Source organism: Lepisma saccharinum, chromosome 8 (assembly GCF_977018435.1).
Source record: "Lepisma saccharinum chromosome 8, izLepSacc3.1, whole genome shotgun sequence".
In the NCBI taxonomy this organism is placed as follows: Eukaryota; Metazoa; Arthropoda; class Insecta; order Zygentoma; family Lepismatidae; genus Lepisma; species Lepisma saccharinum.
This window is the reverse complement of record NC_139236.1, coordinates 18,620,672-18,648,488: the sequence shown is the minus strand read 5'-3', so window position 1 is coordinate 18,648,488 and position 27,817 is coordinate 18,620,672. Positions and strand designations below refer to the sequence as shown.

Genomic DNA, 27,817 nt, shown 5'->3' with positions numbered 1-27,817 from the left:
GTCGTTTCCTTTCAAAGGGATCTGAAAACCCCATCCGTAGTTCTTGACGTTGTTTGCAAGAGAGTCAGGTAAGAGGCAAAACAACATGAAAGGATAAAGAAGAAAGAGTGCCAAAGGAAAAATAGTGAGAGAGCGGAGGAGACTTAGCTCGGTGCCGGTCCCCGCTCTTAATATCATTTTCCAAGCGGAAAGCCTAAGAGGCTCTTTTCATTCCAGTTCATTTTGGCGACGTCTACTCAAGGGCTCTGCACCTAAGGCGATTTCGCCCAGTAACCCCGAAGTCGTGTGTGTCTTCTACTTCAACGAGGAGCAGTGTTGCCAAGCGTCCGATAATAGAAAGGGCCAATTTTCGTGGACAATTACGCTCCATGAACTGAAGTTAGTTCGTAAATGCAGAACGTTATTATTGTGTCACGTGTAAGAGTTTCTTAGAAAAACTGTCTATTTTTACCACAAGACCTAGAGAAAACTATACTTTCATTTGCATACATTCAGTTCAGTATCCAAGATTTTTCAATAAATAATGCGAATGTATGAACTCGAATTTGGAAGCATACTAGAGAGAGATGCAGATTATTTGATTTGATTTTTGTCATTTAGCGTCGCTTTTCTGCCACTTTTGGCTAGTCGAGACGATGACACTCAGTCATAAGATGAAATTGAAGAAGGGGCACTCAGAAAGAAGACACATGCCCAGATTTGGATTCGAACATTGGCGTTGTAGCGCGCGCAGCGGAGGTTTGCAGGGGACAGGCTTCCAACTTAACATCTTATGCTGCGGGTAACTCAAAAGCACTTGATATGCTTAATACAGACACAAAAAATACGAGACTGAGTAGTTTCGCCCCCATTTTGATTTAGATCTCGAAGTGTGATTTTGAAGTCTACAGAAAGAGTTTTTCCACTTTATGTATTAACCGACATTGGACCTTTGGATTAAAGTGGAATCCGAACCACAATAATGTTTCCACAGGTAACCGGATACTCAGTCTTTGATTGCGAAGCACGACGCAACAGGGGTAACAGATAATCTTCTATATACGAGCTTTCGGGGTCGCTAAGATGAATAGTGACACTCCCAATGCCGTTCAATTTATTTATTCTTACTCCTGGAGGTGAAACTAAAAATGTTGTTTATAATCAAGTTTTGAGTTAAATTAATATTATAGTGAATTTGCAAAAGATTTTACTTTATAATTTGTATACTGTATTTATACTTTTGAATACCTGTAAATAAAATTAGTTACATTTTACACTATAGTTAGAATTCATTATTTTCCTGTCTAATAGAAGATTGGGATAAATAAATACTCGGGCAACGACAGGTAATCTACTAGTATGTAAATAAATGCATAATTCTTAAGAAATTCACACAAAACCGCACCTTCAGATCATGGAAAAAGTCAAAGCACATCCATGTATGTAAATCGACAACCGACACCGATGCCTCTCCGTCATTATTTCATTGAATTCTGGAATGTATTGACGTGTCTTTCTGCTCGTTAGAGGCAGAGTATTGATTTGGGTACACGTGAACGTATTTCCGATTACATAGAAATGCCGTAAGCACAGCTCCAATGTAGGCATGAAGATGCTCACTTCGTATTATCCGTGCGTGCACAGAATGTAATTACATTTAGTGAAATTCAAGTAGTTTAAAGGTGCGCCCGGGTACCTACGGCTTGAATTGCGACCTTCGTTATGTTCTGGTAGAAATCACTACACTGCGATAGACATATTATTATACTCCAGAATGTCTAGCCATCGTCTCCAATCGCGAATAAAGGTATATTAAATAAACAAATATTCTTAACATTCTCTGCTGGTTCTGCTAAAAGTCTTATATCGTGCACACGCAGAAATATTAACGCATCTAATACAAGGCACTTTCAAATATTTATCAACACTGTAATAAAAACATACTGTTTTCCAATATACCCGTATAATACAACTGCAATACACTTTCGCCAATGTTGTGTGAACAGTATTTTCGAAGAATGTTTCTTGTTGTCCACTTACTAAACAGTACACAGTTGTAACCACCTCATAAATGAAGTAGTAAGTCTTGAAGCTTTCCTGGCGACGAATGATGAGAAGATTCAGGGTAGAAGATGAGAGTGACGTTAGCTTTCGAAAGCTTGGAATCTTTTCCACAATTCACCTGGTCGATACCCCGAGAGAATCTTTTCATTTTTCACCTCATAAATATTCTTGAATTTCTTACAACCTAACAAGTGTTTGAGTGACCTAAACACATGATAGTCCAATGGGAGCCTAGTCTGTATTATATACAGGATGATTATGAAAGCTTAACTTTAATTTTCTCTTCAAACATTAATACTGGAGTGGAGACGTGAGTTGTCGTAGAGAAAGGAAGAAAGCAGGATTCTGTCGTTTCCTGTTTTTTTTTTGTTTTCTCTGCGGGTTCTATTTTGTTGGCGAGGAGGATTCTCTGATGGGTTTTGTGTTCGTGCAGAAATTCAGATACAGATTGAATGAGTTGATTCATTTTGGCAAAACAAAACGGAAACATTTTCTTCGACAAGAAGATTATTGATTACGTGGTGGGCAACACTTCATTTTTGACATCCCGATTTTGATTGACTGGTAAAACCAGGGCAGTATACGCGGCATGTCCTCTGGTAAACGTTACTCATTAACGTATTGATAGGTTAAATTTATAAAGAAAAGGTAACCGAATTTATATTCTGTTTCTGTATCGGTTACCATGACGACAAGAGTTTGTTATATGGAGATGAGCATGGCCTAAAGCATACATGAATATGATATTATTGTGACCACTTATGTGTAAGTTTACACTATTAAACCGTTGTTGTTATGTTCAGTGATGTGCCTAATGAGTATTTATCATACATCGGGGAACGAGACGACATCATTTATAACTCTACACAGTTAGATAAACCAGATGAATTATGCATGGCTACAAATCAAACAAGATTTTAGATCAGTGTTTGACGGAGATATGTCCAATCCTATAACGCCATTCAACGTAGACATTCCATTGAAACCGGGAGCTGCTCCTGTTTTCAGAAAAGCTTATGATATTCCCTACGGTTTACGCTCAAAGGTACAAGCTGAGATCGAAAAATTAGTCAAAATAGGATTGTGGAAACCAATTACTTACTCGGATTGGGCTTTACCACTAGTTACTGTAATGAAGAAGGACGGTTTGATAAGATTATGTGTTGACTTTTCTGCCACGATTAATAAAATGGAGGAGAATTTAAATTTCAATTGCAGCACGCCTGATGATATTTCCATTAAACTTGTCGGATGTACATATTTTTCAGTTATTGATTTGAAGATTTTTCAGTTACTGCTATCAGACGCTGCACAGAAACTTACGATTGTCAACACACATATTGGTTTATTTAGAATCAAAACGTTATTATCCATAAGTGAAGATATTTTTCAAATGATCCTCGGCGAAACATCGGGAGTTGCTTTTTATTTCGACGATGTCATAATTGGTGGAAGGACGAAAAATGAATGTTACGAGAGAACGTGTTTAGTGCTCTCTAGATTACGGACACATAATGTGAAAGCTAATTTGGAGACATGAACATTTATTTCTCAGCATTTTGAATATTTGGGATACTTAATAAGTAATAAAGGAATCCGTCGGTCTCCTAAGAACATAGAAGCTTTATTATGCTGTCCAGAACCAAAAGATGTGACCCAAGTTAGATCATTAATGGGCAAGGTAAAATTTCATCGAAGGTTTATTCCAAACCTAGCCTCCAAACTACCTAGGTATAGAGAACGTTACTAATTTACTGAAGAAGAATGTCGCAATTGTTCGGGTGAATTCCACAATATACACGTAATTTCGGGAATAAAGAAGATTGAGCCAACCGTTCCATTCGATCCGAATAAACAGATTGTTCTTATTTACGATGGTTCACCGTGTGGATGTCGAGCTCATCTATGCCATCGGATCCACACCAAATTAAGGTAAGGCAGAAATAACTGCATATTCCTATTTCTGAGTAAACGAACATCTTAAATGATGTGCCACATGACTCCCTTCCCATTTGAAAATCTGGAGGTAATTCCAAAATGGCGGCTTTCAAGATGGCCGCTATAATGCATACTGAGCCCATCTGGTGTGCTCCCACCCCCATTACCCATATCCGAAGTTTCGTCGTCCTCCGTCAAGCCATTTTCAAATTAAAAGGCTGGTGCTGGACTTTTGCTTCAACCTGTATAACATATTTCCTCGTCTAAGCTTCCGGTAGTGGATATGTAAAGTACACTACCATTACCAGAAGGCTCTTCAATTGATGATGATGCTGTTCAGTGTTGCCAGGTAGAAGATAGAAGAGGACCAATTTCAGTAGGGGAAATCGCAAAACACACGGTTAAAGATCCTCTACTCAACCAAGTAATTACATTTATTCAGAATGGATGGCCTCAACGCTTAACGTTAGGACTGACGCAGGATTGTTTGGCACCCTTTTTTTAAAGAAGACAGTTTCTTTCCTATGAATCCAATTGTGATGTGGATGAGAAAACGAGTAATGTCATGTTCTATTAGAAATTCTACATTACAGCTATTCCACAAACATCATCCTGAACTAAATGCAATGAAGGAGATGCTTACCTCACAATTTTGGTGGGAAAATGTCCAAATATTTATTCATTTTCTTGCAGAATTGTGATATCTGCCAGGCTTGCAAGACTAAAGTTTGGAATGAACATAACAATAAATGGAAAAGTGCATCTACTGTTGGGAAAAGGCTTCATCATTTCTTTTTAGCTCAACGTAAATTCTTAATTATTGTTGACGCTTTCAGTCGTTGGTTGGATGCTTGGCCCGTGCACTCTCCCGATTCTTCCGAAACTACCTATAAGGTGGATTCTGCAGTCTTGTTCGGTGATTGGCGTACCTAAAACATTGACATCTGACAATGGACCTGTCTTTAATAGTCATAAGTTCCAGACTTTCTATCAACAGTACGGCATACAACATTTGACTATGCCACCATACCACAGTCCAAGTAATGGGTTGGCAGAGAGATACGTCCGAACGGTCAAAGATCATCTTTACAAGATACTTCAGGAACGTCCTTACTTGACGCCGTTACAGCTCGATATAAAAATTTCAGAACTCTTACTGCTGTTACAAGATTAGGTGAAGAAAAGACACAACCTTCAGCTTCTGCAATAGCATTTACTACTAGAACTTGGAGGACAATAGAGGACAGTTGTGGGGACATTGTAGGAAGTGATAAAGCTCCATTTATAAAGGCTCGGAAGTCAGGAAGGCGATTTAGTCTGGGTGCAATCTCCTAATTTGCGAGACCTGCCTTTGCACCGGGAACGGTACATCGCAAAATAGGTTCCACAAGTTCAGATGTTGGATGGCACTTACAAAATCGTGCACACTCGATGGATGCGTCGTAGATAGGACAACTCTTCCAAAGAAGACATGAGCTGGAGTGACGGTTTGTCTTCCCCAGAGTTTCAGCAACACTCTCCGCCAATTGCCCAGGCGGAGAAGGAATACCACTTTGGTTCCGTCCAACGATGGTATTTCTACTCCCAGGGTACTTAGAAGATCTACTCGACACAGGAAACCTCCAGATAGATATCGGTGTAACTAAATTTGTCTGTTGTGTGTTCACATTTTTCTTTTCCTTGTTTTCCTTTTTTTTAGTCTGGGAGAAAGATGATAGGTTCAATTTATAAAGAAAAGGTAACCGAATTTATATCCTGTGTTGGTTACTATGACGACACGATTTTGTTATACGGAGATGAGCATGGCCTAAAGGATGCATGAATATGCTATTATTATTGTGACCAGTTATGTGTAAGATTACACTATTAAACCGTTGTTATTATGTTGAGTGATGTGCCTAATGACTTTTATTTATCATACATTAAGTCTAAATATCGGGAAACGAGATGAAATCCCGTGTACATACATTCTACTTTCGATTCGTTTACATTTCTTTATATAATTTGGCCATTACTTCAGTGAGATTATTACTGTCAAATACTTCTGGTTATACTTGATCGGGGACATAATATCGAAGACCCACTAGCTGATCAGTTTCTGAATCAGAAAGATGTGAAGATATGGCTGCAAATTCACCGTGTTGCAGATTACGGTAATTCAACAGTTTTACAAAACGTCCTTGTGACAAGTGTGGTGACGTATCAAAATACGCACTTATGAACGTTTTCGAGTGGAAGAGCTCCCGTAGAAGAGTTTAATGCTCAATTTAAGTCGTTCGATCTACAAAGTAATTTTTCAAAGTATTTCATTTTTAGAGTTATTAGTGATTTTATTAATGTTATTGACAGTATGCAAACTGACGATTCGCAACAGCAATAAAAACAAGATTATAAAATACAATAACACGTTGTACTGCATCCATTACGTTCAAATCAATAATTATAACACGAGACTCATATTTTTAAGATGCCTTCTCTATTATAATATACCTCATATATGTCATTTTTGGGCATATAATAATAATGATTGTTAGTATCGTCAGTATTCTATCACGAATGACTTTTCCTTGCAGAAGTTAATGACCTCATCAATATATTTAATGGAAACATAATCCAAAGTTAATGGAAAGAAGGTCTCTCCCTAAATGTTTCAAGAAACTCAACGTGTATCCTCTGAAAATTTTAGAACTACAGCACTGGGTAAAATAAAGCAGAATTCTAGTACCGATGACAAGCTGAAACATGCCTAATAATACACAGCAAGTGTCTTTTCATTCAATCCTTTGAAACTAGACACCATTCCGTGACCAAAACGTAACCTTGAGGCGACAAAGATAAGAATGATAACCACATTTCGGTACAATAGTTTGGACAGGACGTCTACGACGAGAAGCTGGTAGCAAAGTACAAGATTCGTGCTAGATTTTCCAATCATGTCAACAAGAATAATATTACACTAGGCATAGTACATTTATGTCGTGGTTGGCATAACTGCAGAGGAGTCACAAGGAGATTATTGGCGAAGTGGAGGGGGAGACGTTGGTTAACGATCGATGCTCAGTGTTGCTTAGGTCATGTGCGGGGAAGTTATTTTGGAATTCGACGTCCTTGGAATCTTTGCGAAAACTCAAGGTTTTTTTTCTTTTCTGGTGGTCGGTCTTGTTAACCGAAGCGTTACAATACTTCGTTCTCGGCTTCTTTCCATTTTCTTGTCCGACGAAGAGGGAGGTTCTGTAATATTACTAGGAGAGATTTTCGCGTTATCGACGCGGTTGCGCTGCTCCAGACGCAGTGAAGACAACTGTAGTGTTTTCTTTATGCTCGAAAGTATGAAAATCCGATAAATGAAGCGAAAGAGAGGGAAAGGAAACGGGGTCTCAGGGGAAATGATAAAAATGTAATATTGGGGAAGACTTCGGGAAAGGGAATATGATATTTAACTAGATCTACCAGTCGACATTACTCAAACACTAACAAATGCCATAAAAACATACCAACGTCTCATCTTACTACACTAGGTAAGAATATTTCTCGTGGCTGTCAGGAAGAATATTTATAGCTAACAAGAGCTGTTATAGGACCTGCTGATACCTTTATGTGTGACAACGCATTATCTCATCGATAAGGTGATCATAATATTTTTACCCAAAAACGGACATCCAAGGCGGTTAGTTTACCCCTCCCTCTACTGAAAAATCGGTTAGGCCTAATTATAAAATTATTGTTATAAATAACGTATTATTTGAAATATGATCTCCCGTTGTCAAAAGATATTAAGTATTATAGTCTCGGTATGACTTACAGTGTTTCTGGTCTCTTCTGATTATCACAAGAACCAGTATTCTTGAGAGCAGCTTCATTCTTCACCAACAGTTTATAAATCTTCCCGAAAACCTTACCTCACATATCTGACACACAACGCGAGACTTTTCTTTCGAGTTTGTGTCAAGATACAGGAATTTAAATTCTTGTTGCAGATTCGTATTGAAATTACATGTACGCTTATTGGCCATGCTTGTTCACTGCTCTACAAATAATGGAACACACACAAAATAATACAAAAAAATTAGCATGAAATGTCTCTCAAAATTAGACTTGGTTTTAAAAAAAATCCTAGACTTTTATAAAACAAGAAATATGGTGGCTTTTTAATTATATCGATGGGACGACCGGGACACGCCTCTGAAACTGGACGTATGGCCGGCCCCCTACTCATCGAGCTACCCTAGACGATGAAATGTTGGAAGCAAATTATGTCGTAAGCTTTGAGTGGCCAACTCGACCTCCCGATTTCATTTCCCTTGATAATTCATTAAATGCACTCATAAAATCTGACGCAGGACAACATTGTGCCTTCTGAACCTCTCCTGGTGTTCAGGACAGCTTTGGGGAAAGGGTGGGATTCAATTCCCCAGTACTTCATATGGTTCATAGGGGTCCCGGGTTCGATACTCGGTGGAGGTATATAGTGATTCGAATCCCACTTTAAACTGTAGGCCCAGTTCCGATTAGCCTTCCTGTGCATAAAGTGGTCTTAAAACACCAACTCAATCAATCAATCAAACTATGGCGCAAGTACAATATTTTCTTGCAGCATCATTTAATATTTTCGTTTTGGGTGCTGTGATACTTCGTTCCTGTGACAACCCTCCTTCGTAGCTACGAAGACAAGGATTTAGGTTCGAATTCTTGATATCTATTTCATGATTTTACCATTTACTCTAGAGTGTTGAAAAGTAATGCAGAATAACCAAAATACAAAACGTATCTCTGGTGAACTGATTTTAATCATTTCTACCACTTTGAGAACAAGTGGTGTTCGTTTTGTCCGACGTGGTCCGTAAATTTGGCGAATCGAAGACGAGGGCAAATTGCCGATCATCCTCTTCGAGACGTCTAAAGCAAACGACGGTTCTCTATTTAAAACAAGTATCTGAAAGTTCTTTACATACACCTCACTCCTTGGTATCTAATGTTAAGGCATCAATCAATGAGTCGTCTAACATTTATGATAAATAGTCCATTCACGTAAGTGATTTACGAAAGAGGTCCCCCTGCAAATGCGGAGTGCAATAGAGGTAAGCTTTCACCCCTGCCAGGAAAAATTTTACCCCTCTCATAAATAATTGTCACCCATGTAACAAGTACTTCCATTGTAATTTAATACGTATGCTTCTTCATGAAGCGAGTATCGTGTCATCAGTGCGAATCTCCTGCGCCACAACTGAGTATTGCGAAAACTCATGGTATGTAGCATATTCTGCTTATCATAAGAAATACTCAACAATAAGCGTTTGTTCTTGTTGGATAGAGAAGAGTAATATATAGTAATAATTCATAATATTTTAAATTCTTCTTGTTCTCCTGTGTTTTGTTGAATTTAAGGTTGTTTGGGCAGTTTAAGGAGAACATTAAGTAGTGGATTTAATAGTGATTATTATAATCCGCAGATGAATGATTTTTAATTTTTCTATTACAGTTTTTATAAGATGAGAAAATCTTCACTTTTGCAGTTGGTGGATTGTTCTTAGTAAATTATATATAGCGATGCAGTAATTATAGTTTTAATGTAAATATTGGTTCCATTAAGCATCTACCTTTTTCTCAAATTAAAATTCTAGAATCGCAAAAATCGTTAATACAAACCAATTTATGAAAACTAAAAAAAATATGGCGAGTTTCTTCTTATCCTGTTAATAATGTTTTTCTACAGATATTGTTTACAACGATAATAAGAGTAATATTAATATTGTGAATTTATTTAACCTCGAAGGAGAGTGGAATTCTTCGCAAGTATATGCATTTCCTGATCATATCTGAGCTTAAACCGAACATGAGTTCGTTTATAGTATTTAATACAAGCCTCAATGCCTTGGCTTGGAAGACGCTTTAACTCCAGAATGATGGAGGGCCAGGAAGGGTAAAGGAAGCAATGGAGAAATTTACCAGAGGAAAGTGGCCATTTCTCCACGCATTTGCTCCACCTAGGCTCGTATCCATATTCTGCCAAGGCGTTTTATGAAACTCAAGTAAACCCGAAGAGATAATATTTCATAGCGCTTCAAGAACACGCTTTCCCTGAAGTTCAAGAGAGGAAGAAATAACGAGGGCCTTAAATTATTTGTATCGCTCCTGTAAGAGATGGAAAAGCATAAATATATGGAATTCTTTCCTTGCACTATATTCGTTCGTGGGAGAGAAAATAATTTCTTCTTTCTTCCTTTGTACGCTTGTCGTGAGAAGGATAAAAGTTTCGCAGTTTCTGTTTTTGTAAGCGGAAGCAAGGAAGTTCTTAACGTCATCATTGCGTCTTTCTTCTGTTAGAAGAAAGACACAACTTCTAAAAGTTACATTTGTGTTCTTTTGTGCAAATCAATTTTGTTCCTTTGTCTCACATTGACAATTTCAACTTCTTCTCCTATTCGGTTTCTTTCTTGGCACTCGCTTCACTTTTTGACACTAGGTGTGGTGCAGGTGTATCCCACTGTCAGGCTGGTGCAAGGAAATGACGTTCAACCAAGTAGACTGATAGCGGTGTTCAAGTTCAGAAGATTTAACAAATGCTTGTCTGCTGCTTTAAACGTTCATTTGATTAGTTAGCACGCAGCACGTGATCATACACCACACACTACACCACTCCAGAACGTAGTGCAAACGGTGCAGACACCAAATACACTATTGACACCACATCAACAAAGTAGACCAGTCAGTGTTGCACCGTGTAACCAACTAGACATGTGAGTGTAGAGAGAGTCAAAAAGTGCAGCGAACTATATGGCGTACGTTTTTAGAAGCGATATCGGGCGGGGCCACGCAGAGCATGTCCTTGGCTACCAGCCTATGGCAGGAGTGCAACGTTGTACAGATAGGAGACTGCGGCGCGCAGTGTTAAACGCCGTGTTCTGTATTTTTCTTACGCGCAAGAAGTTTCTTATAAAACTCGCCACTTCAAGGTTCATCATAAGATGAGGCAAGCCATTTTGAACCTGACAGTCCAAGTCCCATAAATTTCCATTGCCTACAGCCGGAGCTATCGTTTCTTGACGAAACACGGGAAACAGCACTTCTCAACACACACGCACACAATTACCCTTTCATTTGCCTTCCGTCTGTTTCTTTCGTTGCCACCGTGTTGACGGCCCTGAGTTGTTTTGTCTTGGGAAAACTATGGGTGTTAAATTCGGCTGAATATACACAATGGCCCTCCATTGTCGTGGGCGTTCACGAACATTGCGAGTCCGAGTCGGTTTGAGTTCAGCGTTTTCGTAACAAGGGCGGTGTAAATTATTTTACTCGTACGCCACGAAGAACAGCTGTGAGAGGATTCAATACAGCCCTTATTGATTGATTGATTGTTTGATTTGATTAATTTTACTTCGCTTTTCTGCCACTTTTGGCTAATCGTGAAGATGAGAATGACTTATGAAATTGATGAAGGGACACTTACAAACGCCCGGGATTCGAGCAGGGCCCGTGGCATCATAGCGCGCTGTGCAATACAGCCCTTATGTTCGATTGGTGTGCATTAGTGTGTGTTCCGTGAGTGTTATTTAATAATGTCCCTCTCGAAAGCTAGCACCAGCAGTACAGGCACCAAAGGTAAAATAATACGCTCACAAGACAGAAATATTATCTTTAAAGTGTATTCTTACTTCAAGGAATTGGCGTCGGAAGAAGTGCGTGCGGAAACAGTGTTGTATCAGAGTCGAGAATTTTCGGCTAAGCGTGTGGTGTAGGTGTGCATACAGTGTCGCGTATTATAAAACAGGGTAAAATATCTACCACAGAAATCGGTGAAACCCTATTCAAACTTCCTGGGAAACATGCTAGCAAACAGAAACGACAGCGAATGATGATGACCTTGCATTTCCTCTACAATAAATACCTTCAAACTTCTTTCAGGTACGAGTTTCTATTACATGCTGCAGTCATATGATATTACGATCCTGTGTAAAAATATTCACTATATTATTTCACTGTACTTAAATATAATGTGCATGCATTATATATATAAAAAAAGCTGACACAGCGAATTCTCTCTTTTCATTCCGCTAGCAGGTTAGTTTGGCAACAGCGCAACAGCACTGGCTGCGTATTGGCTGAACTCATCTTCCTTCTAAAAGCGTACGCGTATAGACGGGGTTGTTGTGGACAAGGTAAGGGAAGGTGCACAATCTTTTGGAAATGTTTATTTTGAATCCACTTTACGCTAATGAGAGCTGAATGTAGTTTAAAGTGGGATCTAGACCACTCAGCAATCTGTCCCTACAAGGAATCGAAAGGAAAGCTCTGCTCCTCATGCAAGATGATAGATAGCATTAACCACTAAGCTATCGGAAAGGCTCATTTGGTCTTTGTTAGATCAACCAGCCATATATGTTATATCCTTGATTTCTATTATCAAACGATGCCCGGTGGAGGCACACAGTGGTTCGGACCCCACTTTAAACTGTAGGTCCAGTCCCAATTAGCCTTACTGTGCATAAAGTGTACTTAAAACACCAACTGAAACAAAGAAACAAACTCTACTATCAAACGGCTCCATATTTCTATAAGAGGACGCGTTTTTAAAGTCGGTGGGTTTTTCGATCAACGTACCTATATTTCTCAAAATCACGATCATGGCTATGAAAAATAAATATTCGCGGACATTACTTTACAGATAAGCCTCGTATAAAGTTACATACGCACGGCCATGAAATTTGGCGGGTTGCAGAAGTTTGCGCTGTTGCCACGTCTTAGCACAACCCCGTGTGTTCGGAGGTTTAAGAGAATGAAAGATCTCCTTGTAGAGTTGGTCTTTGCAATCCTTGTGATACAAACTGACAACGCAGAACTAGGCAACGCAGAACGGTTGATGTTGCCACACAGTGAGCGGGAATCAGCGACTTTTGTCCCGCTCTCGCTTTATTTTTCCCATATGTGGCACCACCCAATTCTGCCCAGCCGCCTATTTTCATGGCCTTGCGTTTAGGTGATGACAATAATGGAGTATAAGTTACTTTGTATTTTGTTCGCTGGCTGCTCGCTAATGTAGCATAGGTTGGGAGAAATAAGGAATTATCGAGAAACGTTCCGAGAGAGTAACACTAGAAGGAGCGAGTCGCTGCGGTCCAGTCGGTAGAGGACTATTGTCTCCTAGGAGACACAGATTCGATTCCCGGACAGTGACAACTTTTATGACAATGTCTCTGCACTCAACAATGGTTCACCCAACTTCTAATTCAAACTTGAAACTTTTTTGCATTGCACCGATAGGTCTTTTCTACTCTTACGGCGGCCGGTCCTAGTTCTGGCAAGGGAAGCGGGGATTACGTAGCAGACCAACCAGACAACAGCGGTGGCGCCGAGAGTCACGACGTCGAGGGAAGAAACTACTACGTGAACCTCGTTCTACTGGCTGCTGCGTTTCTTATCGTGCTGGATTGGTCGCTTCCCCGCTCCCCATGCCAGCATCAGGATCGTCCGCCGTAACAGTAGAAAAGACATTTAGTACTTAAGGCATTTGTTGTGGGACGTCCAATTCGCTGCACTTTTTGACTCTCTGCACTCACGCGTCTAGTTGGTTACTCGTCTACTTCGTTGATTTGGTGTCAAGTAGTGCATTTGGTCTCTGCACCATTTGCACTACGTTCTAGCGCAGTGTAGTGTGTGGTGCACCTTCGGATAAACATTTATTAAAGATTATGTTTATTGCAACGTCCGCGCGCCGGTGCACTGCACACTACACCATGAAGCGGTGCAAAAGTGTACCCATATATGCTAGCTTGTAACCAGCCGAAGACATGAACTCAAAGTATCTCAGGGCTTGCGCGGTTTGGTATGGAAAGGTCAAAAGTCAACTAGTAAAAGTTTATTTATATACACGCATGTAAATTACCAGTTTAGCACATACGTCTTTATTTTTTCTCAGTGAGGTACCTGGGCAGTATTAGTATCCTTATCTAATTTAGGGGCAACCAACTAGTACAGGTAACCAATAGGAATCTTGGTAGTCGCCACGTGCCACGCCGTTTGGGGACAACATGCGAAAAGGTCCGTGAACTTAGCTCGCCACTTGTCTAGAAAAATAACGAAATTTTGTCCATCGTTAGTGCTACGTTAGTGCTCGTTTCTGCCGTAAACAGTTTCGATAGTGCTAATATAATTCCAAAATTAGGGCAATTCCAAAATGGGGCGGGCTAACTTCACGTAGCCCGCCACTTGTCTAGTAATCTCATGAAACTTTGTCCACCGTTAGTGCTACGTTAGTGCTGTTTTCTTCCGTAAAGAGTTTCGTTAGTGCTGCTATACTTTTGGAACAAGGGCCGTTCCAAAATGGGGCGGGCTAACTTCACGGTTTTCGAATTTTCCACAAAACAACCGAAATTTTGCCCATCGTTAGTGCTACGTTAGTGCTGTTTTCTGCCGTAAAGAGTTTCGTTAGTGCTGCTATACTTTTGGAACAAGGGCCGTTCCAAAATGGGGCAGCCTAACTTCACGGTTTTCGAATTTTCCACAAAACAACCAAAATTTTGCCCATCGATAGTGCTACGTTAGTGCTGTTTTCTGCCGTAAAGAGTTTCGTTAGTGCTGCTATACTTTTGGAACAAGGGCCGTTCCAAAATGGGGCGGGCTAACTTCACGGTTTTCGAATTTTCCACAAAACAACCGAAATTTTGCCCATCGTTAGCGCTACGTTAGTGCTGTTTTCTGCCGTAAAGAGTTTCGTTAGTGCTGGTATACTTTTGGAACAAGGGCCGTTCCAAAATGGGGCGGGCTAACTTCACGGTTTTCGAATTTTCCACAAAACAACCGAAATTTTGCCCATCGTTAGTGCTACGTTAGTGCTGTTTTCTGCTGTAAAGAGTTTCGATAGTGCTGCTATACTTTTGGAACAAAGGCATTCCAAAATGGGACGAGCTAAATTCACGGTTTTCAAATTTTGCTTATAACCACCGAAATTCTACCAATCGTTAGTGCTACGTTAGTGCTGTTTTCTGCCGTAAAGAGTTTCGTTAGCGCTGCTATACTTTCGGAACAAGGGCCGTTCCAAAATGGGGCGGGCTAACTGCACGGTTTTCGAATTTTCTACAAAACAACCGAAATTTTGCCCATCGTTAGTGCTACGTTAGTGCTGTTTTCTGCCGTAAAGAGTTTCGTTAGTGCTGCTATACTTTTGGAACAAAGGCCTTTCCAAAATGGGGCGGGCTAACTTTACGGTTTTCATATTTTCCACAAAACCACCGAAATTTTGCCCATCGTTAGTGCTACGTTAGTGCTTTTTTTTGCGTAAAGAGTTTCGTTAGTGCTGCCATATTTTTAGAAGAAGGGCCGTTCCAAAATGGGACGTGCTAAATTCACGCTTTTCAAATTTTGCTTAAAAACACCGAAATTTTGCCAATCGTTAGTGCCACGTTAGTGCTGTTTTCTGCTGTAAAGAGTTTCGATAGTGTTGCTATACTTTTGGGACAAAAGCCATTCCAAAATGGGACGAGCTAAATTCACGGTTTTCAAATTTTGCTTAAAACCACCGAAATTCTTCCAATCGTTAGTGCTACGTTAGTGCTGTTTTCTGCCGTAAAAGTTTCTTTAGTGCTGCTATACTTTTGGAACAGGGGCCGTTCCAAAATGGGGCGGGCTAACTTCACGGTTTTCATATTTTCCACAAAACCACCGAAATTTTGCCCATCGTTAGTGCTACGTTAGTGCAGTTTTCTGCCGTAAAGAGTTTCCTTAGTGCTGCCATATTTTTAGAAGAAGGGCCGTTCCAAAACGGGACGAGCTGAATTCAAGCTTTTCAAATTTTGCTTAAAAACACCGAAATTTTGCCCATCGTTAGTGCTACATTAGTTCTGTTTTCTGCCGTAAAGAGTTTCGTTAGTGCTGCTATACTTTTGGAAAAAGGGTCGTTCCAAAATGGGGCGGGCTAACTTCACGGTTTTCGAATTTTCCATAAAACAACCGAAATTTTGCCCATCGTTAGTGCTACGTTACTGCTGTTTTCTGCTGAAAAGAGTTTCGTTAGTGCTGCTATACTTTTGGAACAAGGGCCGTTCCAAAATGAGGCGGACTATCTTCACGGTTTTTATATCTTCCACAAAACCACCGAAATTTTGCCCATCGTTAGTGCTACGTTAGTGCTGTTTTCTGCCATAAAGAGTTTCGTTAGTGCTGCTATATTTTTGGAACAAGGGCCATTCCAAAATGGGGCGGGCTAACTTCACGGTTTTCATATTTCCCACAAAAACCTTTTAAGGCGGAAAACAGCACTAACGTAGCACTAACGATGGGCAAAATTTCCATGGTTTTGTGGAAAATATGAAAACCGTGAAGTTAGCCCGCCCCATTTTGGAACATCCCTTGTTCCAAAAATATAACAGCACTAACGAAACTTTTAACGGCAGAAAACAGCACTAACGTAGCACTAACGATGGGCAAAATTTCGGTGGTTTTGTGGGAAATATGGAAACCGTGAAGTTAGCCCGCCCCATTTTGGAATGGCCCTTGTTCCAAAAATATAGCAGCACTAACGAAACTCTTTATGGCAGAAAACAGCACTAACGTAGCACTAACGATGGGCAAAATTTCGGTGGTTTTGTGGGAAATGTGGAAACCGTGAAGTTAGCCCGCCCCATTTTGGAATGGCCCTTGTTCCAAAAATATAGCAGCACTAACGAAACTCTTTATGGCAGAAAACAGCACTAACGTAGCACTAACGATTGGCAAAATTTCGGTGGTTTTGTGGGAAATATGAAAACCGTGAAGTTAGTCCGCCCCATTTTGGAATGGCCCTTGTTCCAAAAATATAGCAGCACTAACGAAACTGTTTGCCGCAGAAAACAGCACTAACGTAGCACTAACGATGGGCAAAATTTCGGTTGTTTTGTGGAGAATTCGAAAACCGTGAAGTTAGGCCGCCCCATTTTGGAACGGCCCTTGTTCCAAAAGTATAGCAGCACTAACGAAACTCTTTACGGCAGAAAACAGCACTAACGTAGCACTAACGATGGACAAAGTTTCTTGAGATTTCTAGACAAGTGGCGGGCAACGTGAAGATAGCCCGCCCCATTTTGGAATTGCCCTAATTTTGGAATTATAGGAGCACTAACGAAACTGTTTACGTCAGAAACGAGCACTAACGTAGCACTAACGATGGACAAATTTTCGTCATTTTTCTAGACAAGTGGCGAGCTAAGTTCACGGACCTCATGCGAAAGCGTCCAATCAGTATGTGAGGGACGGATCCAGGGGCCAGCGGTTACACAAAGGTGTTGGTATGAAAGGACGCCGCAAGGTCAATCCAGCTACGACAAGGGGACGGTTCGGTCCCTTGGTATGTCCAGTCAGTAGCAAGAGACGGCAAGGTACAAAGGGAAGGTCTGGAAGCACCCAGGAGACTTGGGCTTGGGCCGCCACGACCCAAGGGTAGCACACCAAGCTCTTATGGAGCAGACCAGGTAGGTAGGTAATCTGCTTTTCTTATCCTCCTCCTTCCTTCTCAAGGAAGCTATTGGATCCCGGTAGGGGAAACATCCAGACTAGATCTGGGAACCAGGTCTTTCGCAGTCGGCATCTGGCAGTCGACTGTAGTGATGGGTCGTTCGTGAACGAGTCGTTCAAAAGTAACGACTCTCTCTTGTGAGCGGTGATCGACTCGTTCACCAGAATTGAACGACACGTTCAAAGAGTCGTATGTGTGCCACGACTCCTCCGCCCGCCAAGCAACTATTATTCCTTCTCCTTTCCACGAATTTTGAGAGGAAGGCGCATGCGCAAGTGTATGTAAAAGCGGTATAGTCCGTTACAAATAAAGTAATCATATGACATCCACCGGCCTGCGGGGCGGAGTGATTAGAACAGCGAGCTATGACGCCAGAGTTTCCGGGTTTGAAACCTGGCCTGGCATTGGTGTTCTTTGTGAGTGTGCCTCCATCAATTTCATCATACCATCACTCATCTTCATCATCGCGATTGTCTAAAAGTGACAGAAATGCGAAGTAAAATTAACCAAATCAATTAATCAATCTTATGATATCCTGAAACCATTTGTATCACATAGGGGAAAGGGGGAACTTCACAATGGTAATTTTATGATCATAAAAACTTCTAATCCACAAAAGTATAGTGATTGCACTGAAATAGTTTTATTGCAGTTAGATACCTTAAAATGTTACAACGCTACTTTATTTGAGCGAAATCCAACGTCGCATTTCAAGATGAAGAGCGAGAAGCTACGGTACACGTGTTCTACAAAGAAAAACCTCTCTACAATAAATTTTCAGAATATGAGGAACTAAACTAACAGTGGTTTGGAGACATTTGGCGCCACAATTTTTCCATACAATTTGAAGAGATAAAATGCATATTTTAGGAGGAGAGTATAGGCCAATTCCCAAAAACGTTATTTTAACTGCAATAACTGTCGTAAATTTAAAGATTATGAGCAGAACTTTGAACAGCTGCTAGACAACATTGAGTATCTGTAACCTATTGTATGTGAGCGAAATCTGTAGAAGAATTTTAAGATGGTGAGGAAAAGAAACATTCCTCCCCCTTCGGCAGCCAGGAATTCTGCTTAATTATTCTACGATACGTTTTTGTAGATAAAGAACCGAAAACCTCAACACTTTAGGAGAATAATTGTAATATAGTAGTAATTTAGGAGGGACGGGGGATCGAAATGATGGCAAGTCGTCAACATTGTGACGGCGATAACTGCGGCAACTTTAGACGCTTTCAATCTGAATTTTATGCATCTATGGGAGCGTACTCGATCGAAGTGTTTCATGGTAGCGGGCTTTTTAACCTATAAAATCTACAAAGCTTTGGTAAATGTACTTGGTGCTGCTCTTGGACGGCAGTTTTTGTCCTTTTCCCACTTGCCCGTTGTTCTTTGTAGGACTACTGTTTACCTTCGTGCGGATGTCTATAATAAAGTGACGTCAAGCACAAAGGTTTTACGGCTTCCCCAATAGCGCACTGTGGCAGGGTTCTTAAAGTCTAATGGGTTCTATTCGGTTCCGCAACAGAACCGGAACCTTCTTTCTCACACAATTTCAATCCCGTCCAAGTTCCAAGCCCTATTGACCCGGAAGAAAGATTTCTGGACCGTACATATATTCATCCGGAAAAAAAGGTTCCTGGACAGAATTGAAATACTTTACAAATAAAAAGGTTCTTTACGGTCCAGAACACAGTTACACTTGCTGATTTTCTCTCCTGGACCGGAATTGAATTTATTTAAAATTCCTGGAACTTTGACAACCCTGCACTGTAGTGAATGACCCCGGATTCGATTACCGACACCGGAACACAGTAGTTTGGATCCCACCGTAAAAATCGCAGATTTAGTCTAGATTGTCCCATTGCATATGAAAATTGCCTTTCCATTATTCTACTTACAGGTCAATAGTCGGTAATGGAATGTGCAAAACGTGTTAAAGTTACCATAGAGTTCAGAAGAGTAGATGCCATCGCAGAGTTAAAACTACGAAACTTCCTCCATGCCACTCGGGGTAAAAACTCAGGATGTAGCTCACTCTCACCTTTAGAGGACGATATAAATAGTGCTTGCGGAGAACAGAAACGTATAGAGGATATCAAAACAAACAAATATTCTGCGTATCATATTTTCTGTTGGTGCGTCGTTTCAGCGCTACGAACGTTCAACAGAGACAGTTTTGTTGCCTGCATGCTTGCACTCCAACATAACATTTGATAGCGTCTGTGACTTTGCTTCCTGTCTTGAAAGGGCGCGTGGCAGTGTTGCAAGTAGAGTTGGAAGAGGTCGAAAAAAACAGCTTTTTTAGAAAAAAAAACAAAGTATTTTTCCGTGGCTTTTTTGGTTGGGCTTTATTCGGCTTTTTCACAAAAGTTTCTCAAATCAATAAAAATACAGGAGTTGGCAGTATTTTTCCTGTTCCATGGATTTTGTTTATCTCCCTACTGTAAAATAGGCACTAATTTCTAAATATAAAATACAATTTACAATATGAAATTCGTAGCTAGACATAAACAGTGTTTTCAAGAAAGCTGGCTTTTTTGAATGGGCGGTTCTTTCCGAGTGTTATTTTCATATTTCGGTAGGCTTATGTAGTATAAACATATTCACATAACTAGAGTAGTTTTGTATGTGTTTTTAATAGAACCTAATAATATGATATGATTTTCAATGATTGAATTTGTTATACGAACACACACATGAAGCAAAAAAGAAAATACTGCCCTACCTTTTGAAAATATAATATCAAATCTCTTTACATTAAATTTTGTGTTCAGTAAAATATATATTTGTATTCTGGCTGTCCAGTACATCATGTATAATTTGGTTAAATGGCTGCTAAATCTGGTCACGGAGTAACTAGTGATGTATTTTGGTTGCTTGTTGCAGTGGTTTTCAACCTTTGTGACACCACAGCCCAGTAAATTTATTTCTTACATGTCGATGCCCTGATCCCAACAATTTCACTCATAAATACATTTTTTGATCTTTAAAGTTTATATGGAAATTAATATGCAATCTTAATTAATATTAATATAGCAAGAATGGCATAATCATAGTTCAATTATGTATAGAATTGCTGTCAAATTGAGGGTGTTTCCGGGCTGATGATACAAACTTTCAGGCATGATGGAGAAGGGCACATGTATCAATTTGAGATAAGGAAACCTGGTCTGGAAACGACTTACAAGGGAGGTTATCTATGAAACTTGGCAGGTGTATAGAGGGCCCCAAAGGAAGAAATACGTGTTTTTTTTGTTTCTGCTAAAAATCAGTTCTAGGGAGCACCCCCCCCCCCCCAAATGTTAAGATGAGGACAAATTGAAGTGGGGATTTGACCCCTGTGTCCCCCTCCAATTTCCATGAAACTTGGCAGGTGTATAGAGGAACCCAAAGGAAGAAATACGTGTTTTTTTGTTTCGGCTAAAAAACTGTTTTAGGGGTCACCCCCCCCCCCCCCCAAATGTTAAGATGAGGACAAATTGAAGTGGGGATTTGACCCCTGTGTCCCCCTCCAATTTCCATGAAACTTGGCAGGTGTATAGAGGAACCCAAAGGAAGAAATACGTGTTTTTTTGTTTCGGCTAAAAAACTGTTTTAGGGGGCACCCCCCCCCCCCAAATGTTAAGATGAGGACAAATTGAAGTGGGGATTTGACCCCTGTGTCCCCCTCCAATTTCCATGAAACTTGGCAGGTGTATAGAGGAACCCAAAGGAAGAAATACGTGTTTTTTTGTTTCGGCTAAAAAACTGTTTTAGGGGGCACCCCCCCCAAATGTTAAGATGAGGACAAATTGAAGTGGGGACACTTAGATAACCTCCCTTGTTAGTCGAAAGTTATAAGCGAAAATCTGTGTATGAAGATGTAATACTTTTATTATCTGCACAAGTTTCACAACATTCACAACAGTTGTTCAAAGTGGCGTCCCCCAGCTTCGCTGCAGGCATGACATCGTCGCACAAAGTTCTGGCGTACCCGTAGACTGAAGAGGATCTCCTGGCAAGAATTCTCGCTGCCTGTGACATTGTTCGAACGATCCCGGGGTTGAATACCCTTAAAAAAAAAAGCCGTTTTTTTTGCAACTCTAGTTGCAAGTAACGCATATTCTGTAAAAAAAAAATTAATAATAAATATGGCATCAACCACATTATCGAGAAAAGGTTGAAAAACAACGTATCCCAAAGAACGTGGTGGAAACTGAGGCAGGAAGGAACGAAGCGAAACCTTGCTTCAGGCATGTCCAATACTTGCTCTCATAACTACTGGTGTGCTCCAACTGTACTCGCAGCAAATGGCCAGGAACTTCGAAACTGAGGGATATGGCTCCTTATTCACAACTTGGTTCAATATTTTTACTATTTTTTCAAGTCACTAGTTTCACTACTATAACGACATACCGAAAAGCAACTCCTCTATTTTTGGAGCTATTCACACAACAGTTGCTTTCTGGCGATTTCAGATGTCAAGTAAGAAATCAAAATATTTCACAACCTCCCCCTCCCCTCCCCATCGGGAGCCCGTCCTTAATTTTTGCCACCCGCACGTATCTGAATGCAATTATTTATCTTCATGTTATTAAAAGATAATATTATTTGCAGACAAATGTACTAAAAATTAAATAACAATCGAACCGAATCCCTCCACTCACTTCGCTGCCAGTTCCCCCGTAATTCCCTATCCACTTTGAGCTGCTGTTGACTACCATACGAGAGACCCGGGTTCCACCCCCGGCGGGGGAGAACCGGGAATTTGTCCACCTGTTCAACTGGCTCCGGTGCCCACCCAGCGTCGTATGAAGTGGCTACCTGGAGAAAACTCTGGGGGATAAGGGCAGACAGGGGCGTGGTGCTGATCACAAACCTCCTATACACCTTCACTTTACTTTTACTTTCCTTCCTGTGCCCTCTACTGCACGGGTATAGTTCGCAACGGATAAGAAGGATAGGTTCCCAGTAATCTGAATGGATTTAATATATTCGGGTATTTTACAGCATGTTCCCTCCATCAACTCAAGGTCATTTGTGCTCTGCTGAGAACAACTTATGTTCCACATTCAATTACGTTGAAATTTCAAACCAAGGAAGTCGAAGATCAACCGACGTGTTCCCACCTTGATAATAAAGTGGAGGTACGATTTTACAATACTGGACAATTCCCGGATTTCTTTCATATTTCGTATACTCACTAATTTAGACATGTTAATCACGAATCTGAAGTTAAAATTTGGCGCTCAGGTGTGGAACTTACAAAATAACGTGTAGAAGGTTGCGATTTTACAATACCAAAAAAAGGCATAATTTCGTTAATAATTCGAATACTCACTGATGACGTATCTGCAGTTAAGATTTGGTGATCACATGTAGAAATTGTAAAATAACGTTGTGAATAACCACGCTGATTCTCGATACATCAACAACGATGGGAGCCATTTTTCTCATATGAACAAGTGACGTTCGCAATTCGTTACGTTGCGTTCAGTACCCAAGGTTGCTATTAAATTGTTGTACGATATGTGAGACCAGTGCCGTGCCCAAGGGGGGGTTGGTGGAGGTTATAACCCCCCCCCCCTTTAGCCTAGTATTCCTAAAAAAAAAAGAAAGTCAAATGTAGGAAAAGATGGCAAAATGAGGGATGACTACAAAAAACAGTGTACGTAACCCCTCCCTTTCAAAAATCCTGGGCACGCCACTGTGTGAGACCTGTTATTCGTTACGTTGTGTTCAGTACACAAGGTTGCTAAATTGTTGTGCGATAAATGAGACCCTCAGTTGTTCACGTGAGGAAGATGGCGTCTTTTGAAGGAAGGAATTAATGTCCATTCTTCCGTAAGTTTTGCTTTGGAAAAAGCCATTTTTTAGTTAGTTTCGGTTGGGTAAATATTAATAATACTGGGCATTCGTTCATATTTCGCATACTCACTAATTTAGGACACTTGATCAGGATTCTGTGGTTGAAATTTGTCGCTCAAGTACTACGAAACTGGTATTTTTTTAAGGTGCCTGGTCGCAATTAGCATTAAACCCCTCTAACGATGCACAGGTAGCACCACGAACCATTCTCGGATAGCCCCACAAACCATTCATGGATAGCCCCACAAACCATTAATGGATAGCCCCACAAACCATGCACAGCAAGGTTAGGTTAGGTTAGGTTAGGCAAACATAGTTAAAATTTGGGGTCGTAGTAATATCAGGAATATATATTTCGTTCTTTAAGTATTCCAAACGCAAAATCTTGCGATAAATAATGAGCAATTGTGCATTGTCGGTTGCGATCACGGACCCCCTTATTTTGCAAGTTCCACACGTGAGCGCCAAATTTTAACTGCAGATTCGTGGTTAGGAGCCCTAAATTATTGAGTATGCGAAATATGAACGAAATCGGGAAATTGTCATATATTGTAAAATCGCTCCAAAGTGGAAGATACCTCGGATCCAGGTTCGAGCCTCGGCCTGCGCATAGATGTTCCTTTGTGAGGTTCGCTTCACAATTTAATTCAGTTACTATTCATCCGCATCGTCGCAATTAGACAAAAGTGGAATAAACGCGACTTGGCAATGGAACAATGCTCTAGGTATGTGCTGCTACAACGATCTTTACTTTTTGAATCGAAGCTAGTAATTGAATGGTATGATTTCATTAAGGGTTTTGTATTTGACGATTTAAAAAGTTTAAAAAGAGAATCGATTTGTTATACACGTGGATAACATAATTACTGGTATACGATGAGATTAGAAATTACTTCGTTTACCCGGAGTTATTTTATGGGGGAGAATTCTCACCACCGTCTCCCCCGTGAACACGCTTTCTGCTAATACCCGACTTCTAAATATACTTTCATGGTCTATACCACGATTACGACAAAAGACGTGATGCTGTAACTAGCAATTTTCCCAAATATAGACTTAGCTGCCCATTTTAACAGTAAAACAATTTACGTATTCGTAGTATAGAACGCGTGGTCCATATTCTAAACGCTTGCAGCGATTTTGTTCTTATACATCCGAATCTACACACTTCTCTGACAAATGTTTTTCTTTTTGCTTGTGCAGGTGTTAGGACTTCGTAGGTAATTTTCATCACTTTAACAGAAAGACAAACGTCAGTAGCATGTAGATCAGAAATCATACAACACTAAATGAATTCTGAATATTGATCCTCTCGCTAACATCAGTTTTAAAATTACGTTATTTGCCTAAAATCTTTTGTATTAAAAAGTGCCTAATTTGCAAGGTTAAAATCACCATTCGTAACACATGTGCCCTTGTACGCAATTGTTCATGTTGAGTATCAGTCACATGGGACCAGTTAGGCCTACTTATCACCGGCGAAAGATGATAGCACGAGAAAGAAAGTCACGTATTTTGTTCGAAAGATCAGAATGTAGTTAACAATTTCGTGCTCTAATAAATGGCACATGTAAAATGCTCGAAAAAACAATAAGGGATTCACTGACCTTTCTCGGTGGCGATTGCATTATTCCGGAAAAGATGTACTAAATCTCACAGATCCAAAGCACAGCACAACGTGTATTCACCAAGTCCAACTTGCAACGAAAGCCATATTGATTTCAAACCATCGGGCGAGTACTGGCCGTTCCTTTCAGCTCGCCTCCCCCTGCAAGTCATGCACAATCCGTATTGACGTTCTGGCTGTTCCGGTTTCCTCCCCCACTTCACTTACTTCTGTTCTATCTACTAGATACTACGATCCAAGAAACAGTTCCGTGCGTAACGATGGAACGTAGAGGAGAAATTAACGTATTACGAACTGATTGGAAGTTCACGTAATCCTCGCGCTGCACAGACTGCATTAACTTGTGTCACGTGACCCAATTCGGAATGACCCACCTTCAGCATCGTAAACGCCCTCTAGGTCACCGTGTCAAATGCGAATTAGGCTACCGATCATTGCTGCGAAAAGAAGTTTAACGCCAATTTGCGCAAAGTGACGAAAATTTACTCACACTGAAGAATGAGAGATGAGTTCGTGTGCGATAATAATGACAAATCTTTAAAATATTTTCAAACAGTGGTGTGTAATCAGTTTTTGGGGTGATCGCAAAGATGGACGAAATATTATCAAGTGAGCTCTACTTTTATGAGGCATGACTACTAAGCAAATTACGCACAACAAGATTGTGTAAAATTACTTACAAAATTATACATTAATCCATAGGCGGATCCAGAAATATTTTCGGGGGGGCACCGCATGTGCTGTAAGCATGCACACACACACACACACACACACACACACACACATATGTAGCCTACGTATATATACTCTTATGCATTTAAAAGTTCAGAACTTCCTACTTTTCAGATCTCTAAGCATTTCAAGAATAACGAGATAAATTTTTAAAACCTTGACTGCGGCATACATTAATAATGAAAGTAAAATAAGCGCATAGTTGGCCACGGAAGCCAAGGTTTTCAACTTCCACACCCCACTGACGGCTGGAGTTGGTGCCAAATCATTTACATTTTCTTATTTGGATGACGAACTGTTTCTCCTAAATCAATTGTTTCCTATTTCGCTACCACAATCTTCACCTGATGATGAGAGCAGGTAATCAGAATCATATTTCAATCGTTTATGTCAACGAAGATTACTTTGCGATCTGGCATACATAGGAGACAGTGGCGGTGATTGGATTCCAAAACCGGGGGACAAGGTGCCAAAACTGGGGGGGGCAAAGACAGTATATATCTCTTTGTACATAACATTTAGCATAGTGCGAAGGCAAAAGTGGTGAAAAATAGGGGGGCCAACTGCCCCCCTCGCCCCCCTAATCGCCGCCACTGATGTAGAAATGACATGATCGGCCAAGACGTCGATCTCTGGCCTTAACTTAATTGCTCCACTAACCTTTTTTTCCCCATTTTAAAAATATTATGTAAATCTTTTAATTATGTATACGTACGCGTATAATAAAAGATTGTGAGATAGAGTGTCGAGAGTATGATCATTTACAGTCACCGCCAATAAAAGTGGGATACCTAGATCCTGAAATACTTGCTTCCCTGCAAAGCGTTATGCGTGTTGCTACGGCGATAAGTGGATTTTAATGGCAAGTTCTATCACCGCCGTAGTGTTAGGCAACACACATAACATCTTGCTGGAAACGAGTATTTCAGATCTAGGATTGGATTAGATTGATTTGGTGTTTTAAGTCCACTTTATGCACAGTAAGGTTAATCGGGACTGGACCTACAGTTTAAAGTGGGATCCGAACCACTATGTGCCTCCACCGGGTATCGAACCCAGGACCCCTTGATTACAAGGCGAGGACGCTCCCACTGCGCCATCGGGGAGGCCTCTCCTTCAGGATCTAGGGTTCCCATTTTTATTGCCTGTGACGATACACATTTTTCTGCTACATTTAATACAATAATAATATTTTTAACAGTTTGTACATGTAGTGACGTGATTACACGGTTTTGTACGGTTACTGGAAGAGAGAAACATCCATTACATTCGATTACGTTATTTCCACTCCGCCATCCTTGAAGACCGCGCAGTCGTTAGGGCGTCTGACTACCATGCGAGAGACCTGGTTTCGATCCCCGGCGGGGGAGAACCGGGACTTTTTCAACCTGTTCAAGCGTTCCGGAGCCCACCCAGCGTAGTATAAAGTGGGTATCTGGAGGAAACTCTGGGGGGGGGGGGGGGTAAAGGCGGGCAGGGGCGTGGTGCTGAGTACATCACCTCCTCCTTCGGTCGAGATCAAGAAAGTGTGTGGCCCTAACCCCACACCCCCTATACGCCTCCATGACGTGGTGCAAAGCACAGGGAGCACTTTACTTTTTTTTTACTTTTTTACATCTTTGAACAGTAATTGCTGGAAATCGATAACGGTACAAACCGGTACAATACATACTATCTATTTCATATGTATTTTGTCCTCCACTTTCAAGTGGAGACAGACCCGCAATTTTTACAATTTTTCCAAATTTCTCGAAAAACGTTATGGTAAAAATACAAAACAAAATGTGCCCGACCCTGTGGCCGAGTGGTTAGCACATCGCGCTGCGACGCCAAGGGTCCCGGGTTCGAATCCCGGTCGGGCTTGGTTGTTTGTGAATGTCCATTCATCAATTTCATCATTTCATCACTCATCCCCATCTTCGCAAATTAGCCAAGAGGCACAAAACGCGAAGTAAAATAAACTAAATCAAATCAAATCAAAACAAAACAAAATGTAGTACATGTCGGTTCAAACGTCATGTATTCCGATGGAATTCTTCTGACGGTACAAAACTGTGGGGGAGGGGGCTGTGTGAAGTTGTTTCCCCCAAATTCAATTTGCGATTACTCGGTACAAAGTAAAGTAAAAGTGGTACAATCCGGTA

General features: G+C 40.6%; 1 protein-coding gene across 1 annotated transcript in view; it reads right to left on the bottom strand.

Annotated features, from left to right (window-relative positions):
* nwk (FCH and double SH3 domains nervous wreck) overlaps nt 1–25,006 on the bottom strand; it is a 431,276-nt gene extending 406,270 nt beyond the window's left edge. The window contains exon 1 of the mRNA XM_083126323.1: nt 24,922–25,006. Within this exon, the coding sequence (XP_082982449.1) occupies nt 24,922–24,942 (21 nt within the window). The 5' untranslated portion in view covers nt 24,943–25,006. The remainder of the gene's footprint in view (nt 1–24,921) is intronic.
* Between the last annotated feature and the right edge of the window lie 2,811 nt (nt 25,007–27,817).